The 19,750-nt window shown below is 50.8% G+C and overlaps 1 protein-coding gene across 9 annotated transcripts in view; it reads left to right on the forward strand.

The window, feature by feature from the left end:
* Positions 1–19,750, forward strand: part of HNF1A (HNF1 homeobox A) — a 33,694-nt gene that overhangs the window by 3,405 nt on the left and 10,539 nt on the right. For 4 of the 9 annotated variants that reach the window (XR_013401577.1, XR_013401578.1, XR_013401579.1 and 1 more), the window contains exons 2-9: positions 7,224–7,423; positions 12,291–12,477; positions 13,014–13,255; positions 15,048–15,199; positions 15,329–15,530; positions 16,263–16,454; positions 18,054–18,175; positions 18,269–18,413. Coding sequence is in view for 6 of the 9 variants with exons in the window: in XM_015152980.3 (XP_015008466.2) it covers positions 7,224–7,423; positions 12,291–12,477; positions 13,014–13,255; positions 15,048–15,199; positions 15,329–15,530; positions 16,263–16,454; positions 18,054–18,175; positions 18,269–18,413 (1,442 nt within the window). In the remaining 3 variants the exon portion in view is untranslated. Of the gene's footprint in view, positions 1–401; positions 487–7,223; positions 7,424–12,290; positions 12,478–13,013; positions 13,256–15,047; positions 15,200–15,328; positions 15,531–16,262; positions 16,455–18,053; positions 18,467–19,750 lie in introns of all 9 variants that reach the window. The other 5 variants (XM_028829987.2, XM_077955441.1, XM_077955442.1 and 2 more) reach the window with 5 other exon arrangements.

The following is a 19,750-nucleotide window of genomic DNA, read 5'->3' on the forward strand; positions in this document are numbered from 1 at the left end:
TCTGCCTTAGTTTCCCTTCCTGGCCAAGGAATAAAATCCAAACTCCCTGCCTTGGTTTCGTTCCCCTCCCTCCACCCCACCAAATTCCTGGATCTCCTCCCAGGTCTTTCTCTTCCTCCCTGCCTTTGCTGTAGCCATTTTGGCTTTGCTGTTCCTCAGCACCCCAAGCCAATTCCCACCCCAGGGCCTTTGCACGTGCTCTTCCTGCTGCTTGGAACCCCTTTCCAGATCTTCCCATGGCTGGTTCCTTCTCCTTCATCTCCCTGATTGCTCCATTCAAAAGGGGGCCCCACCCCCCATCACTCTCTTCCACTGCTGTCATTTACTTTCTCTGGTTCCCTGTCATGACTTGTGATCATCTGATTTATCTGTTTGTTTTCTATCTCCTGCCATGAAAATAGAAGCTCTTCAAGGACGAGGCCTGTGTTGCCTTATTCACCACTTGTACCCACATCCTGCCCAGTGGCTGATGCACAGCAGGAATGAGTGAGTGCCTGGGATTCTCTGAGGCCCTGAAGATATCTACTGCTCTGTTGGCCAGGGCCCAGCAGCCTGAGATGTGGCCAAGGGAGAAACTGGGACCCAGGGTTCCTTCCTGGGTATCCTCCTAGGTCCTTTCTGTCCCTGATCAGCTCAAACCCCAACCTGTTTCTTTTTTGTTGTTTTTGTTTTTGAGACAGAGTCTTGCTCTGTTGCCCCGGCTGGAGTGCAGTGGCGCACTGCACTCCGCCTCCTGGGTTCAAGTGATTCTCCTGCCTCAGCCTCCCGAGTAGCTGGGATTACAGGTGCGCACCACCATGCCTGGCTGATTTTTTGTATTTTAGTAGAGATGGGGTTTCACTATGTTGGCCAGGCTGGTCTCGAACTCCTGACCTCAGGTGATCCACCTGTCTTGGCCTCCCAAAGTGCTGGGATTACAGTCATGAGCCACTGCCCCCGGCCTTCAAACCCCAACCTTGAAGTGCTCTGATCCTGCCCATCAGGCAGGATCAGGGCACCGAGACCCAGGAAGACAGTTGCCGAGGGAGGACAGAGGATCTGACACCCCGACAAAAGCCAGACTGCCTGCATCCTAATCCCAGCTCTGCCCCTTTCTAGCCTGAGCAGGTGATTTTATTTTTCTGAGCCTCAGTTTTGTCTGCAGGGTAGAGATGACAATAACCCTTGTCCACGGGGTAAAATGGCATGGCACTTGTAGAGTACGCATGTAGTAAGTGCAATACACAGCAGTCATTATTAGTGATCCCATTTTACAGATGAGCAAATTAAGGCTGAGAGAGGCAGTGCCTCACCGAACAAAACTCTTCCGAAGGACTGAAGGCAGGCCAGGATTTGGACCTGGGTCCTCATACCTTAAGCTCCATACAGCAACCTCGAGGTTGCACTTTCCTGTCATGCCTGCTGTTCAACTTGACCATCAACTCACTTCCATACAGTGCTTCGCAGTTCATAAAGGGCTTACAAAATGCACTAAGCTCATTTTTCCCTCCCCACCATCTCTGAAGTCTGAAATATCATTCGCCCTATTTCACAGATGAGGAAACTGAGGCACACAGAGGTTAAGCAAAGAATCAAGGCCGTATCTAAAGCCCCCACACTGAGAAGTCAGCTCCCCCTCCAGATGTGGGGATGAACACCACAACCTTGCATGCCCTGAAACTCCAGAGGCAAGAGGGCAAGAGGCTCAAAGCCTTGGACATTTGATTGACCCCGGAATGGGTAGGAGAGAGAGGAGGAAGATGTGGGCGGGTCTTCACCTCTCCTGGGCTCTGCTGTGTGGGGTCAAGGGTCTCCAGGGCTGCATTAAGATGATGATGATGACAATATTATTCCACAAATTCAGCACTTACTGTGTGCCAGGCACTGCCCTAAGTTCATCCTCCCTATTTGAAGCTCATTTAATTTTCCCAGTAGCGGTGTGAGGTAGGGGTGGATTTTCCCCACGTTACAGGGCAGATGTGGGTCATACAGGAGCACGTGCGGCTAGGATGCAGTGGTGGGATTTTAACCCATGTTGCTTTGACTCTCAAACCCATTAGAGTCAAAGCAGGAGATGCCTGGAGACTTGGCCTCTTGGTTCTTTTCTTTTTCTTTTCTTTCTTTTTTTTTGGGGGGGGGATAGAGTCTCACTCTGCTGCTGGGGCTGGAGTGCAGTGGCACAATCTCGGCTCATTGTAACCTCTGCCTCCTGGGTTCAAGTGATCCTCCTGCCTCAGTCCCCTGAGTAGCTGGGACCACAGGCACACGACACCACACCCAGCTAATTTTTGTATTTTTAGTAGAGACAGGGTTTCACTATGTTGGCCAGGGTGGTCTCTAACTCCTGACCTTATGTGATCCACCCATCTCGGCCTCCCAAAGTGCTGGGATTACAGGCATGAACCACGGAGTGCAGCCTTGGCCTCTCAGTTCTGAGCTAGGACAGTTGGAGAAGCTGCCCTCAAAAAGAGTCAGGCCCTTGGAGACTCTGTGTGTGTGTGTGTGTGTGTGTAAGAGACACACAGAGAGATAGAAGAGAGTGATAGCAAGAGAGTGGGGGGTGGGGGGAGAGAGAGACATTGATTCAGTAGGTTCTAGAAAAAAGTGGCACAGGAGGCTTCTCCCAGAAAAGGGAAAGCCAGGCCCTCTCGGCTCTCTGTCTCCTAACTGGCATTGAAAATTCACTTTTTTGTTATGGATTTGTTGCCCAAATCTACTAGGAATTGTTTAAAAGCGGAACATTCGTATCAGCTCACTTTAACAGTTTGCTTTCCATTTTCACATTCAAAAGCCTGTCTTCTGTTTCTAAGGGTTGCACATGTATTCGTGCAGGCTGGCCGGCCTTTGTTTTATTTTCAAGTTCAACTTAAATTTGACCTGGTATGGGAGAATGAGAGAGAGAGAGAGAGAGAAACAGACAGACATGGAATCAGATGGACAGGGGCACATAGCAAATCTTTGGTTTGAGCCCAGGAGAGGCTCTGGTGAGAGGAAGACTGACCCTATTCTCTTTGGGAGAGAGAGAAGGGAAGGATGGAGGAAGGGAGGACACAGGAGGACACGGCACAGGAGGGTGATGGCTGCAGATGGGGGAGGGGAGGCATCGGGCAGCCTGGCTCTAGGATCAGATAAACATGTTTGCCACGGAGCACCAGGCTGGACTTTGTACTGCCCTTCCCTCTGAGCTCTGACTGGCAACCAGAGAAGCGGGGAGGTGAAGGAGAGAGGATCCTAGGAGCCCAGGAAAGAAGGGAGAGAGAGAAGCTGGGGAGAGGCCCGCGGGGGGGTTCCTGGCAACATGAAATTTTTTTGGAGTCCCAACTAGATCACCTTGCACAAGTGACTGCGCCTTTCTGAGCCTCAGTTTTCTCCTCTGTGAAATGGGCACAGCGTCTACTTCGTAGGGTTATAAGATGTAAGCGGCCGCCCTCAGCACGGTGTCTGGCTCACAGTAAATCCTCAGGAAACATGAGTTTTCAGATTTTTTTTTTTTTTTTTTTGACACAGGGTTTCACTCTGTCGCCAAGGCTGGAGTGCCGTGGCGCAATCACAGCTCATTGCAGCCCCGACCTCCCAGGCTCAAGAGATCCTCGTCTCAGCCTTCTGAGTAGCTGGGACTACAGGCTTGTGCCACCACACCTGGCTAATTTTTCTATTTTTTTGTAGAAACAGAGTCCCACTCTGTTGTCCAGGCTGGTCTCAAACTACTGAGCTCAAGGAATCCTCGTACCTTAGCCTCCCAAGAAGCTGGGACTACAGGTGTGCACCACCATCCCTGGCTAATTTATTTATTTTTTTTATAGAGACAGAGTCTCACTATGTTGTCCAGGCTGATCCTCCCACCTCAGCCTTTCAAATAGCTGGGATTACCAGCATGAGCCACCATTGCTGGTTTACAATTCAGTTTTAAATATTATATATGCCAAGGTGGGAGGATCGCTTGAGCCCAGGAGTTTGAGACCAGCCTGGCCAACATAGCGAGTCCCTGATCTACCAAAAAAAAAAAAAAAAGAAAGAAAAAGAAAGAAAAAAAAGTAAAAAAATTAGCTGGGCACATTGGGACGTGCCTGTGGTCCCAAGCACTTGGGAGTCTGAGGTGGGAGGACCAACTGAGCCCAGGAGTTTGAGGCTACAGTGAGCTGTGATCATGCTACTGAGCTCCAGCCTGGGTGACAGAACAAGTAGCCTCTAAAAAGAAAATAAATACATAAAAATAAATATTGGCCAGGCATGGTGGCTCACACCTGTAATCCCAGCATTTTGGGAGGGCAAGGTGGGTGGATCACCTGAGGTCAGGAGTTTAAGACCAGCCTGGCCAACGTGGTGAAACTCCGTCTCTGCTAAAAATATAAAAATTAGTTGGGTGTGGTAGCCCGTGCCTGTAATCCCAGCTACTCGGGAGGCTGAGGCAGGAGAATCGCTTGAACCCGGGAGGCGGAGGTTGCAGTGAGCTGAGCTCACGCCACTGCACTCCAGCCTGGCCACAGAGCAATGCTTTGTCTCAAAAAATAAATAAATAAGTAAATCAAAATCAAAATCATGTATGCATATATAGTATAGTATATGTTACATAATTTACAAAGTACATACGGACACCAGAGAAGACTGTCCTTCTCACTTCCATCCCCAGCACCCCGTTCTCCTCTGGAAGCAACCAGAGTCCCCAGTTCCGTGAGTGCCCTCCGGTATTTTACATGTGCACAAATACGTAGAAATCCTCTAGAAATCCTCTTTTACCTCACTTCAAATTTTTCATAAATAGCAGTGTAGCAGACACACCAGATAAACTCCGCTCCGTCTGGGCACACAGAGCTTCCTCAGTGGGGTTTTTTCAGTGGTTGCATTGAACAGATGCACCTCCATTTAGTTAATCAGGATCCGTTTGCTGGGCTCCTTCGTTGCTTCTAATCTTTTCTATGGCAAGCAATGTGGCAAGGAATTGCCTTCTACTTGTGCCATTTGTCACCTGTGCCAATGTTAGAAGGCTCAAATTCTAGAAGCGAATTGCTCAGTGAGGCAGGGGAGAGCACAGGCTTTGGAATCACGCAGACCCAAGTTCAAATCCCAGTCTGCCTGTTTCAGTGCTGCTGTATTGAGCTGTATTTATCTGTTTTTTTTTTTTTTGAGACGGAGTCTCACTCTGCTGCCCAGGCTGCAATGCAGTGGCGATCTTGGCTCACTGCAACTTCTGCCTCCCGGGTTCAAGCGATTCTCCTGCCTCAGCCTCCCAAGTAGCCAGGATTATAGGCGCCTGCCACAATACCTGACTTATTTTTTATTTTTATTTATTTTTTTGTAGAGATGGATTTCCCCATGTTGGCCAGGCTGGTCTCAAACTCCTAACCTCAAGAGACCCGCCCACCTTGGCCTCCCAAAGTGCTGGGATTACAGGTGTGAGTCACTGCACCCGGCCTATCTGTGACATACTGGTAATATAAGTTCAGGAGAGGGAGAGAGAGAGGCGGGAATTGAGACAGAGCAGGAGAGGAGAGAAAATGTATATGGCTCAGGCTGTCTGATCCCTTCTGTCCCCCATGGGGAGACCTACAGTGAGCAGAGACATGAGTCACAGGTGGCATCGGGTCCCTTGAGTCTCTCTGGTGGGAGAATCTCAGCCCACAGAGTGGCATTCCAGTGTTCACATGCATTTTTGGTACTATGAGGCCTCTGAATGTCAACCCTGTCACCTGGGACTCTGTGGAAAAACCAGCCGCCTGTTCTGGTGCTGTGGGGAAACTGGCCTGGCCACAGCCAGGGGTGCAGATTTTCAGGAATTTTTTTTTTTAAGACAGAGTCTCACTCTATCACCCAGGCTGCAGTGGTGAGATTTCGGCTCACTGCAACCTCCACCTCCCAGGTTCAAGCAATTCTCCTGCCTCAGCTCCCCCAAGTAGCTGGGATTATAGCCTCCCACCACCATGCCCGGTGAATTTTTGTATTTTTAGTGGAGACAGGGTTTCACCATGTTGGCCACGTTGGTCTCAAACTCCTGACCTCAGGTGATCCTCCCACCTCAGCTCCCAAAGTGCTGGGATTACAGGTGTGAGCCACCGCACCCAGCCTCAGGAAGCATTTTGACTTTGTGATTTTCTGCCTGAAAGGCTATCTTAGAACTGAATCCTTTTAGGCGGATGGAACTCTGCTTGCCCTGTGACCTTGGACAAGGGACAAAATGATGCAAATTCTGTAAGCCTCAGTGGCTCTGGGTGTAAAATTGGAGAATCCATATTTCTTTCCTTGTTTTCAGATTCAGTGCTTTCCTTTTTCCAGCAGTTCTCCTTCGTCCATCCATCCATCATCCATCCACCCACCCACCTCCAATCCATCCATCCATCCATCCATCCATCCATCCATCCATCATCCATCCACCCACCCACCTCCAATCCATCCATCCATCCATCCATCCATCCATCCATCCATCATCCATCCACCCACCCACCTCCAATCCATCCATCCATCCATCCATCCATCCATCCATCCATCATCCATCCACCCACCCACCTCCAATCCATCCATCCATCCATCCATCCATCCATCCATCCATCATCCATCCACCCACCCACCCACCTCCAATCCATCCATCCATCCATCCATCCATCCATCCATCCATCATCCATCCACCCACCCACCTCCAATCCATCCATCCATCCATCCATCCATCCATCCATCCATCATCCATCCACCCACCCACCTCCAATCCATCCATCCATCCATCCATCCATCCATCCATCCATCCATCCATTATCCATCCACCCACCAATCCATCCACCCATCTATCTGTCCATCCATTCTACCCTACCATCCATCCACCAGTCCATCCATCTATCCACCAGTTCATCCACCCACCCACCCACCCACCCATCCACCCACCCACCCATCCATCCATTCACCCATCCATCCATCTATCCATATATCTTCATCTGTGTCCATGTCTGTGTATCCATGTTTCTAAACCTTTATCTGTTCCAGTGTCTGTGTCCATAGGCCTGTGCCCATGTTTGTCATGTGTGTGCATCTACAAGTCTCTGTCCTCATGACCAGGTGTCTGTGTCCCTGTGTCCTGGCATAAATGACCATACCTCCCTGTCCCTGAGTCCAAGTGTAGGCCCCTTGGCTCCATAACTGCTTTCACGCACAGTCCCCACCCTCAGGGCTGACAAGGGTTCCAGCACCCAGGGCCCCAGCCCCACCTATGGGGAGGGATACCCCCGCTGAGCAGACCCTGTCCTTGCCCTTCCTCCCAGGGAGGACCCGTGGCGTGTGGCGAAGATGGTCAAGTCCTACCTGCAGCAGCACAACATCCCACAGCGGGAGGTGGTCGACACCACTGGCCTCAACCAGTCCCACCTGTCCCAACACCTCAACAAGGGCACCCCCATGAAGACGCAGAAGCGGGCCGCCCTGTACACCTGGTACGTCCGCAAGCAGCGAGAGGTGGCGCAGCGTAAGTAACGACCCTACCCCGCGTCTTCCCTGGGAGGGCCCAGGACTCTCCCCTAACTCACAGGTGGGGGCTGGAAGCTTCACCATCCCCATTGCACAGACAGGTAGATGGAAAGGAAGTCCGTGGGATTCAACCTGCATTTATTACCTATTCTGCACCAGGCGCTCTGTGGGACAGGAGTAGGCTTGGTCCTGAGCATCCAAAGATGAATGAACTGGGTCTCTGCTTTCTTTCTTTCTTTCTTTCTTTTTTTTTTTTTGAGACAGAGTTTTGCTCTTATTGCCCAGGCTGGAGTTCCATGGTGTGACCTCGGCTCACTGTGACCTCCTCCTCCCAGGTTCAAGCAATTCTCCCACCTCAGCCTCCAGAGTAGCTGGGATCACAGGTGCCCACCACCATGCCTGGCTAATTTTTTGTAGTTTTAGTAGAGACGGGGTTTCACCATGTTGGCCAGGCTGGTCTTGAACTCCTGACCTCAGGTGATCCACCCGCCTCAGTCTCCCAAAGTGCTGGGATTACAGGCATGAGCCACCGTACCCGGCCTGGGTCCCTGCTTTCTAAGAGCCCATGGTTAAGTGGGAAAGTGGGAGAAAAGATCATTAGGATCCAGTGAGACATGTATTAGAATGGGACAACAGCAGCCACAACAACAATAATAATGGCTACTATTTATCAAGTGTTTTTGGGGTGCCTGGTCCAGTGCAGAGTATTACACAAAGCATTTCAGGGTGCTGAGCTGACGGTCCACTGGGGAGTGACCTGTTCTTCCTCAGGAAGGCAGAGGTATTAGGAAGGCTCACATTGCAAATATGACCTTTAGACTAGGTCTTTTTTTTTGTTGTTGTTGTTGTTGTTGTTGTTGTTGTTGAGACAGAGTCTCCCTGTGTCGCCCAGACTGGAGTGCAGTGGCCAGATCTCAGCTCACTGCAAGCTCCGCCTCCCGGGTTCACGCCATTCTCCTGCCTCAGCCTCCCGAGTAGCTGGGACTACAGGCGTCCGCCACCTCGCCCGGCTAGTTTTTGTATTTTTTTTAGTAGAGACGGGGTTTCACCGTGTTAGCCAGGATGGTCTCGATCTCCTGACCTTGTGATCCGCCCGTCTCGGCCTCCCAAAGTGCTGGGATTACAGGCTTGAGCCACCGCGCCCGGCCTAGACTAGGTCTTAAAGTGGGAGTTGAATTTTGACCCCTGGAGACGCCGGGAAGGGTGTTTCAGGCAGAAGGAACAGCATCAGTAAAGGCTCAGAGGCAAGGTCTGCGCTCAGGAAATCCTCCACTGCAAACTCAGGAAGCTCTGGGAGCCCTATTACTCAGGGAATGGCGGGTTTTCTTCTCCAGGCCTCATACCCCACCAAATCCCAGGTGCACTGTCACCTTCCAACCTCTATCTATGTGTAACATTTTTTGACATTTATTAATTATCCAGGTTTTTAAAAAAAGAAATAGCCAGGCATGGTGGTGTGCCATAATCTCAGCTACTTGGGAGGCTGAGGTGGGAGGACTGTTTGAGCCCAGGGGTTCGGGTCCAACCTGGACAACATGGCAAGGTTCCTCCTCTAAAAAAGAAAGAAAGGAAAGATAGGAAAGGGAGGAAGGAAGGAAGGAAAGGAAAGAAGGAAAAGAAAGAAAAGAAAGAAAAAGAATGAGACAGAGAAAGAAAGAAAGGCAATACACATTTGGTTAAAAAAAAGAAAAACAGAGTTTATAAGAAAAATTAGATGTCTTTCCCCTAAAGCAGCCACTGAAATTCCCAGACTCTTGTGTATCCTTCCAGAGAGATTTTCTGCATATAGTAGCAATAGATATGTTGTTTTCTTGCTCTTTTTCTGATTAATGGGAACATACTAGACACACTATTTTGCACATTGTGTTTTGTCTCTTGGCAATAAATCCTGTACATGTTTTCATATTGGCACTGAGAGATTGATTGATTTCATTCTTTTTTTTTTTTTTTTTTTTTTTGAGATGGAGTCTCGCTCTGTCGCCCAGGCTGGAGTGCAGTGGCCGGATCTCAGCTCACTGCAAGCTCCGCCTCCCGGGTTTACGCCATTCTCCTGCCTCAGCCTCCCGAGTAGCTGGGACTACAGGCGCCCGCCACCTCGCGGCTGGCTGTTATTTAACTGGCCACCTACTGAAGGACTTTTAGGGTTTTTGCAATCTGCGAATACAACCAACTGCAGCAAAAACATCCTTATTTACATAAGTGCATGTTCACATGTGACTGTGTCTGTAAGATAAGTTCCTAGAAGTGGAATGCTGGAACACAGAAGAGCTGCTTTAAAATCTGGGGTACATATTGGCATAGTTCCTTCCAAAGAAGTTATATCAATTTACACTTCCACCAACAGTAAAAATCACTGCTGAAAAAAAAAAAAAAAGTATGCAGGCCAGGCGCAGTGGCTCACGCCTGTAATCCCAGCACTTTGGGAGGCCGAGGAGGGTGGATCACTTGAGGGCAGGAGTTTGAGACCAGCATGGCCAACATGGTGAAACCCCGTCTTAACTAAAAATACAAAAAAATTAGCTGGACATAGTGGCGCACACCTGTAATCCCAGCTACTTGGGAGGCCAAGACAAGAGAATCGCTTGAACCCAGGAGGCAGAGGTTGCAGTGAGCCAAGATCATGCCACTGCACTCCAGCCTGGGAGACTCTGTCAAATAAATAAACAAATAAATAAATGTATGTATGTATGTATGCGTGCATGCAATAGATGGCTCTAATCCTTACTCTATAGCTACCCCTCATCCCAATTATTGGGGTGTTCACACTCTACTGTGCTGTAATACACACTGGGAAAAACAGTACATTTTAACACTATTTTAATTTGTATGAGAAGAAACAATAAAGATTTTGAAAATCTGTTAGAACTAGATTTAGTTTCTGAGAGAAATAGTGTTCTCTTCAAACCATCACTAGAAGAAATTTTACAATATTCGATAAAATGCATTAAAATTTTCTAACAGTTAGAAATGTCGTCAAGGACTTCAGCCTAAAGCTGAGAATAGAGATGCAAACTGGCCCAAATAGCTTTCCCTGGGGGATTTTTAACTTAAAAGTTAAGGAGAAATTGGAGAATTTGAGATGCAGAGTCAATATATGACTGAAGTATCAGGACTCTTTCAGTAACAGGGGACAGAACCCCAATTCAAATGGATTTAAACAGAAAAGGGAAGGTATCGACTGATGCAATGTGAGGAGTCCAGGGCTGCTTCAGGCATGGTTAGATCAAGGGGCTCAAACGAGGTTCACACAGCATTTCTTGACTCTGTTTTCTTTTTTGTGGGCTTCAATCTCAGACAGGCTCTCCTCACATAGGCAAAGATGGGTTCTGCAAGCCCTGGGCTGCCATCCGATCAGCTTAGCAACCTCCGAAGGAAAACAGCTCCTTTTCAGCTACTTTCAGTTGAATGACTCTTTTTTTATATACTTAATAATATAAACTTTTATTTATTTCATTTTGTGAGCTGAGGTATTTCCATGTTGCCCAGACTGGTTTTGAACTTCTGGGCTCAAGTGATCCCTGCCTCAGCCTCTCAAGTAGCTGGAATGACAGGCACGTGCCACTGTGTCTGCTATAACAGAAACTTTTAAATGAAGTCTAACATAAAAAGTGCACAAATCCAAAGCATACAGCTCAATGAATTTTCACAAAGTGAACACTCCAATACAGATAAAAAACAGAGTATTACCAGCTCCCAGCCTGGTGTGGTTGCACCCAGGGAGGCAAAGGTGGGAGGATCACTTGAGGCTAAGAGTTCAAGACCAGCCTGGGCAACAGAAGGTGACCCCATCTCTACAAAAAACAAAAATAAAAATAGAAATAAATGAGCCAGGTGTGGTGCACGCCTGTAGTCCTAGCCACTTGTGCCTGCTGCTGCTTCTTGGCACTGAGATGGTGAGGGCCCTGCTGCTGCTGTGCCCCTGATTCAGAACCTACCTTCCTCTCTTCTCATAAAGTGCTGTCCTGGCACTTGTGTGTCCCAGTCCTTTGGCGGCCTGCTCAGGAATAATCCAGTAGACTAGTTTCCAGTAAAGTGATATCAGCTGATGAAGGCTGGCTGGGTCTCTTCCTCTAGCTAACATTTGCATTTAAAGCCTGATTTTCAAGTCTGGAAAGCTGAATATAATTCTGAATCTACTGAGGACATATGGCTCCAGTTTTTGCTCTACTGCATGACCCTGGAAAAATATGCAAGCCCTCTGAGCCTCGGCTTCCTCATCTGTAAAATGGGGATAGTAAATGTGCCAAATAGGAACAAATGCTAATGCTTACCTGCAGTCTTGTATTGAGAAGAATGGTGAGATCATATCTTGGGTTGGTAGGAAAGCATTCAGGGATTGATTAGTGATGTTTGCCTTGGACACTGGTTAAGAAAGTGATGGCATATGTGTTGTGTGTTTGTCATCACTGGATTAGATGATTTCTTTTTTTTTTTTTTTGTTTTTGTTTTTTGAGACGGAGTCTCGCTCTGTTGCCCAGGCTGCAGTGCAGTGGCGCGATCTCGGCTCACTGCAAGCTCCGCCTCCTAGGTTTACGCCATTCTCCTGCCTCAGCCTCCTGAGTAGCTGGGACTACAGGCGCCCGCCACCGCGCCCGGCTAATTTTTTGTATTTTTAGTAGAGACGGGGTTTCACCATGGTCTCGATCTCCTGACCTCGTGATCCGCCCGCCTCGGCCTCCCAAAGTGCTGGGATTACAGGCGTGAGCCACCGCGCCCGGCCGGATTAGATGATTTCTAAGTTCTAGCCGTAAGCTACTCTGGTTCAGCACCCAGGCAATGAGAAAGAATCAAGGGCAAGGTCAGAGGAACTGACCTGGGAAGTTGAGAGTGGCCAGTACCCCACTCACAGCTTTCTGTGCCTGCAGAGTTCACCCATGCAGGGCAGGGAGGGCTGATTGAAGAGCCCACAGGTGATGAGCTACCAACCAAGAAGGGGCGGAGGAACCGTTTTAAGTGGGGCCCAGCATCCCAGCAGATCCTGTTCCAGGCCTATGAGAGGCAGAAGAACCCCAGCAAGGAGGAGCGAGAGACGCTGGTGGAGGAGTGCAACAGGTACAATGGTGGGCGGGAAACAGTGCTGTTTTGGTCTGGGCTGTGGAGGAGCGAGAGACACTGGTGGAGGAGTGCAATAGGTACAATGGCGGGTGGGAAACAGTGCTGTTTTGGTCTGGGCTGTGGCAAGGCCAGGGAAGGGGAAGGTGACTCTAGGTCCTGTAAAAGGCTGTCCAGTGGCCGAGAACTCCTGATGTTGGCTTAGCCTGGCCCAGAAAATTAAGAATACTTGAACCTAACCCCATTCCTCGCAGCCCCCCTGCACCCTGGACACCAAGCAACCCTTCCATGGATGCCCACCTAATCTGATTCCCTCTACAATCCTATGGCTCTTTTGCTCACTTTATGAATGGAGAGACTGAGGTCAGACAGACTGTCACCTGCCCAACGTCATACAGCAGACCTGGCATTGGAACCCAGATCTGCCAGCTTCAAACCCTCAGGCAGAGCTCAACTTCTCAGAACCCTCCCCCTCATGCCCAGGACAGGGTTCCTCTGAGCCTGGCCTGGAGACTCATGGGTGGCTATTTCTGCAGGGCGGAATGCATCCAGAGGGGGGTGTCCCCATCACAGGCACAGGGGCTGGGCTCCAACCTCGTCACAGAGGTGCGTGTCTACAACTGGTTTGCCAACCGGCGCAAAGAAGAAGCCTTCCGGCACAAGCTGGCCATGGACACATACAGCGGGCCCCCACCAGGGCCAGGCCCGGGACCTGCGCTGCCGGCTCACAGTTCCCCCAGCCTGCCCCCGCCTGCCCTCTCTCCCAGTAAGCTCCACGGTGAGTGGTATTGTGGGGACAGGGGACACGGGGGAAGGTGGGAGGGTTGGGGAGGACTGTCCCAGTGACAGCAGCCACCTAAACCTCTTAGCACTACAGTTTGGTTCCATTCCATTCACACCACTCCTTATCACTCTACTTCACTCTGTTCATTCATCCATTCCACCCTATCTCCATTCCATTCACTCTACTCCTTTCCACTCTATTCACTCCATCCACTCCACTCCATCCACTACAATTAACCCCATTCCATTCACCCCATTCCATCCACTCCATTCACCTCTACTCCCTCCACTACATTTGACCCCACCCATCCACTCTACTCCAGTCACTCCATTCAACTCCACTCCATCCACTCCATTCACCTCCACTCCATCCACTCTACTCCATTCACTCAACTCCACTGCATCCACTCTATTCCATCTACTCCATCCACTCCACTCCATCCATTCCATCCAAATTCATCCCATCTACATTCAACTCCACTCCATCCACTCCATTCACCTCCACTCTACTCCATTCACTCCACTCAACTTCACTGCATCCACTTTATTCTATTCCATCTACTCCATCCACTCCACTCCATCCATTCCATCCAACTTCATCCCATCCTCTACATTCAACTCCACTCCATCCACCCTACTCTACTACATTCAGCTCTACTCTATCCACTCCACTCCATCCATTCCATCCAACTTCATCCCATCTACTACATTCAACTCCACTCCATTAATTCCACTCCATCCATTCCATCCAACTTCATCCCACTCACTACATTCAACTCCACTCCATCGACTCCATACCCCGCTGCATTCACTGCACTCCATCTATTACATTCAACTCTACTCCATCCACTCCATACTCTATTCCATCCACTTACTCCATCCATTCCATTCAACTCCACTCCATCCACTCCACTCACTCAACTCCATCTACTCCACTCCCTCTACTTCATTTACCTGTGCTCCATCCACTTCACTCCACCCATTCCATCCACTCCACTCCATCCACTCCACCCATGTGACTCCATCCAGTCTACCCACTCTTTTCTCCACTCCTCTCCACTCCATACCATTTTATTCTATCTGTCCCATCCACTCTTCACCCCACATGACTCCATACTTCATCCATTCCACTCTGCTCCATCCACTCCACTCCAACCCACTCACTCCACTCCATACCATACCATTCCACTCCACTCTGTCCACACGACTCCATTCATTCCACTCCACTCCACACTATTCCTCACCATTCCATCCACTCCACCCTACACCATTCCACTCCATTCTATTCCTTCCCACCCATCCTCTCCACCCTTTACGGTACCCATTCCACTTGATCCCACTCATTCCACTCAATTCAATCTATACTACTCCACACCATCCACTCCACTTCATATCATTCCACTCAACTCAACCTAAGTTGATTTGGGTTAATTCCATTCAATTCATTCATTTCAGATTGTATCAATTCAATTCATTTCAACTCAACTAAATTCAGTTAAATTCAATTCAGTTGTCTTCCACTGAGCACCTACTGCATGTCGGGTATAGCACTAGGCAGTGGCGGGGAATGGAGCTAATAATAAATGCAGTCCCAGCCTTCAAGGAACTGGGAGCAGCTAACCCAGGGCTTGGCAAAAGGTAGAAACACAGGCAGATTTGCTGGCTGCATAAAGGCCGAAAGGCAGCTGGCCTAAGCAGACCAATGGAGTTTGAAGCGATGAGGGCTATGGAGGCAGGGGAGGGCTGGGAAGTGGGGTGCTGAGGCAGGACACTGCTTCCCTCTCCAGGTGTGCGCTATGGACAGCCGGCGACCAGTGAGACTTCAGAAGTGCCCTCAAGCAGTGGCGGCCCCTTAGTGACAGTGTCTACACCCCTGCACCAAGTGTCCCCCACGGGCCTGGAGCCCAGCCACAGCCTGCTGAGTACAGAAGCCAAGCTGGTGAGCGTCCTGCCTGTAGGGAAAACCCAACCTCATCTTTCCTTGGCAGGGAGATTCTGGAACAGTCCCCAGGGAGGCCCTGTTGGGACCCCGCCCCCACCCCCGACTCACCTTGGCTTCCCCTCGTAGGTCTCAGCAGCTGGGGGCCCCCTTCCCCCTGTCAGCACCCTGACGGCACTGCACAGTTTGGAGCAGACATCCCCAGGCCTCAACCAGCAGCCCCAGAACCTCATCATGGCCTCACTTCCTGGGGTCATGACCATCGGGCCTGGTGAGCCTGCCTCCCTGGGTCCTACGTTCACCAACACAGGTGCCTCCACCCTGGTCATCGGTAAGCTGGAGGGGATGGGTGGGCACCTGGGTGGGAGGCTTATGGGGCAACCGCAGAATCCAGGAGCTGGAAGAGCCACTGGGACTCATTCATTCATTCATACAACGTGTATTTCTCCAGTGCCTACTCTGGAGCAGGCACTGTGCTACATCAGTGATACCTGGGTGAACCAAACAGACCAAAATCTCAGCAACTCAAGCAGGGAGGCAGGCACTAAGCATAATACATCAATTCTGTGGTACCTCAGAAGGTGAAGGGTCTATGGGCAAATTACAGCAGGGTAAGGGGGACTGATGTTTTCTAAGTTTTTTGTTTTATGAAGAAAAATTAAGCCCAGAAAGCCTTTATTTGTAGGTACAATGATGCAGAAGCCCAGTACATAAGATAGATAGGGAGCTGCTAGGAGAGGGGAGCAGAGAGCTAACCCCAGGGCCTTTGCACTGCTGTGGAACCCCAGGGCTCCAGGGAACCTCAGTTTGACGACTTTTGAACAAGTCACTGCCTGCCTCTCCCACTAGCCTAGATAAGGAGCTAAAGGCTCAAAGAGGGGGAATGACTTGCCAGAGCCACTTAAATTAGTGGCAGGTCCCAGTGGAGGGCTGTTTCCTGACCACCCTGCCCCCTCCTCCAAACCACGGGCTCTGGGAAGGAGAGGTGGTGCCCTTGGGAGGTCTTGGGGGGTGATGGGATGTAACTGGGGGGCCCAGCTGATTCCCGCCCCTTCCACTCCAGGCCTGGCCTCCACGCAGGCACAGAGTGTGCCGGTCATCAACAGCATGGGCAGCAGCCTGACCACCCTGCAGCCCGTCCAGTTCTCCCAGCCGCTGCACCCTTCCTACCAGCAGCCGCTCATGCCGCCTGTGCAGAGCCATGTGACCCAGAGCCCCTTCATGGCCACCATGGCCCAGCTGCAGAGCCCCCATGGTGAGCACCCTGTGCCCCACACAGGGGGAGATGATGATAGAGGTTGGCTGTCAATGGATGCAGGGGAAGGGGGTGCCTGGCAGGCGTTGCAGTCTGAGTGTGTCTCCAGGACAAGTGTGTTTCCATGATTGAGGGTGTCTGCAGGCCACAGTGTGTTCCCATGTGAATGCACATATCTGTGTGTGTGCACATGACTGCTTGTGTGAGCAGATCCCTAGTGCATGTCTAGGTGTGTGTCAGTTGTGCATGGGTTTGTGTGTGTGTGCGTGCCTCTGTTTCTGTGAAACTCTTAGGGCCATATGAATTTCTAAAATCTATTCAGATTTTAGAAAGGTAATCTGGGGCCAGGTGTGGTGGCTCACAGCTGTAATCCCAGCACTTTGGGAGGCTGAGGTGGGCGGCTCACTTGAGGTCAGGAGTTCGAGGCCAGCCTGGCCAACACGGTGAAACCCCGTCTCTACTAAAAGTACAAAAATTAGCCAGGCATGGAGGCACGTGCCTGTAGTCCCAGCTACTTGGGAGGCTGAGGCAGGAGAATCGCTTGAACCCGGGAGGTGGAGGTTGCAGTGAGCTGAGATTGTGCCACTGCACTCCAGCCTGGGCAACAGAGTGAGACTCTGCCAAAAAAAAAAAAAAAAAAAAAAAAAAAAAGAAAGAAAGAAAGGTAATTTGGTGGATATGCCAGCTATCACATAACACTCCTAGCAGGGTTTGAGATAGCCCACTGTGGTCAAAGCACTGCTATTTCTGCAGCCAAAGTAAGATTTCCACAAGGCAGTTCAAACACTCATAACCTCATGTCAGGTTCAGGCTGGGTTTTGCCACCAAATGAGCTCTAGTGCCAATCTTAAGGAAATCTTTTGGTTTCAGACTTTTTTGGAATTTGGGACTGGGTTAAGAGATTTTGGGTCTGTATATGTCTCTGTGTGTACGTGGTTGAGAATGTATGTGTGTGTGTTACGTTTTTGTCTGAGTCACTGTGAGAATATGTGGTTTATGTGAGTTTTCCTAGCGTCTGTGTGTCTCTTGTGGGGTCTGTGTGTCTCCTGCAGGGTGGGGGGAGGTGCCGTAGGCAAAACATGGGGTTTTATTTGGAGAGGTGGCCTGGAGATGGAGGTACTGCTGTCCTCTGCCTTGCTCTTTGACAGGGGCCACCTGAACTTAGTACACGGCACCCGAGTTTAGTACAGTAGCACCTGTGCTTAGTACATGGCACTTGTGCTTAGTACATAGCACCTGCATTTAGTACAGTAGCACCTGCGCTTAGTACGTAGCACCTGTGCTTAGTACAGTAGCCCTGCACCCACGCCTCCCGTTCCCTTTCATACCTGCTGTCTCCAGGTGACACAAGCTGGAGTTGGTTTCTGGCCTCCTCCAGGCTCCCCTGCATCAATCCCAGCTGAGCAGTTCCCTGTGATGGGGAAAGGGTCTGTCCCTCTATCTGGAGCCCCCAGTTTTGAAAATCAGTCCTGGATCTCCAATTGCTGCCCAGTCTGGTTGTTCAGCAGGCTCCATGGCCCCCTTTCCCCGGTCCTGAGGCCTGGGACGGGGGCTGTCAGGCACGTCTGCCACGTCTGCCCCTCTCTCCCCTGCGGCCAGCCCTCTACAGCCACAAGCCCGAGGTGGCCCAGTACACCCACACGGGCCTGCTCCCGCAGACTATGCTCATCACTGACACCACCAACCTGAGCGCCCTGGCCAGCCTCACGCCCACCAAGCAGGTAAGGTCCAGGCCTGCTGGCCCTCCCTTGGCCTGTGACAGAGCCCCTCACCCCCACATCCCCGGGACTCAGGAGGCTGCTCTGCTCCCCCAGGTCTTCACCTCAGACACTGAGGCCTCCAGTGAGTCCGGGCTTCACACACCGGCCTCTCAGGCCACCACCCTCCACGTCCCCAGCCAGGACCCAGCAGGCATCCAGCACCTGCAGCCAGCCCACCGGCTCAGCGCCAGCCCCACGGGTGAGAGGCCCTGGCTCCACCCCCTCCCTTACTATCTCCGACCCCTTCCCCATGTTGGTCCCACCCCTTTTGTTGCTGTCCTGTCACTGTGGGGCTGTGCATGCAGCAGGCCTAGGCCATGTGGGGAAGCACTGGCAGGCATGGGGGGTTGGGTGGGGTTCCCCGCCTCCCAGACATGGCCTGTGTGCCCATGAAGCCCAAGAGGCACAGGTGACCCCAGGAAGACAGGGTTCACCTTGCAAGAACATCTCAGGGGCTGGATTGAGGAAAAAGATGAAGTCATGATAAGGAGCAGGTCTGTGAGCCAGAAGCAACTCTTGCGCGTGTCTGGTTTGGCTTGGCTCAGGGTTGAACATTCTTTGAATTTGTTGCTAACATTTCAAAATCAGGAATTTTCACATAGAAATCTGGATTTCTGGCATCTTTTGGGAAATTGGAAAAATTCATACTCCCATATAACAGCTCACCAGGCCTCACTGCATCCACTCACATTGGCTCCAATGACCCCTGGCGGTGGGGTGGTCACCTGAGTTTGTAATCTATGATGTCATTATCAGGAGTGGGCACTTTGGAGTCAGGTGGCTGGGCTTTGCAGCCTGTCTTTTTGCAAGCTGCCCCCTTTCTATAAGGTTCCTGGACCCGGCCCTGGCAGCTGTCGTGACAGCCACCGAGGCCATTCTATGTCCTGGCATTCACCCCGTGAGGCATCTGCATGATCACCCCCATTTTACGGATGAGAAAGTGGACACTTAAGGAGGGGAGGGACTTGCCTCATCTCCCACAGCTACCAGATGGCAGGGCCAGGACTCGAACCCAGGTCCAACCTCAAAGCCCATTCTCTTAACCATGGCCATCAGTCAGGGTTCTCCAGGAACACAGAACCGATGCATTTACCTGAAGGACTTGGCGCGTGTCTGCAGGGGCTGGCAGGCCTGAAATCTGTTGCTGGCAACTCCGGGGAGTGAATTCTGCAGCCTTGAGGCAGAATTCCTTCTTCTCTGGGAAACTGGTTTTTGCTCTTACGGCCTTCCACTGATGGAGAAGGCCCACCCATATTTTCAGGGTAACCTCCTTCACTCAAAGTCAACTGATTGTGGCATTAACCACATCTACAGAGCACCTGCATTCACAGCAGCGCCTAGATTAGCGTTTGGCTCAGCCTAGCCAAACCAACACGTACAACTACGTACCCCGGCATCTCACCGGGGCTTCTCCAGTGTTCCCACTAAGATGTACTGAGGCCACTCCCTGGGCGGCCCCGGACCCTGGCTGGCAGGCTCCCCTTGTTAAGAACCGAGGGTAGAGGTGTGACTTTGGGGTTCCTGTTATCTGCTGTG

The sequence above is a fragment of the Macaca mulatta genome, chromosome 11 (genome assembly GCF_049350105.2).
Source record: "Macaca mulatta isolate MMU2019108-1 chromosome 11, T2T-MMU8v2.0, whole genome shotgun sequence".
Lineage (NCBI taxonomy): Eukaryota > Metazoa > Chordata > Mammalia > Primates > Cercopithecidae > Macaca > Macaca mulatta.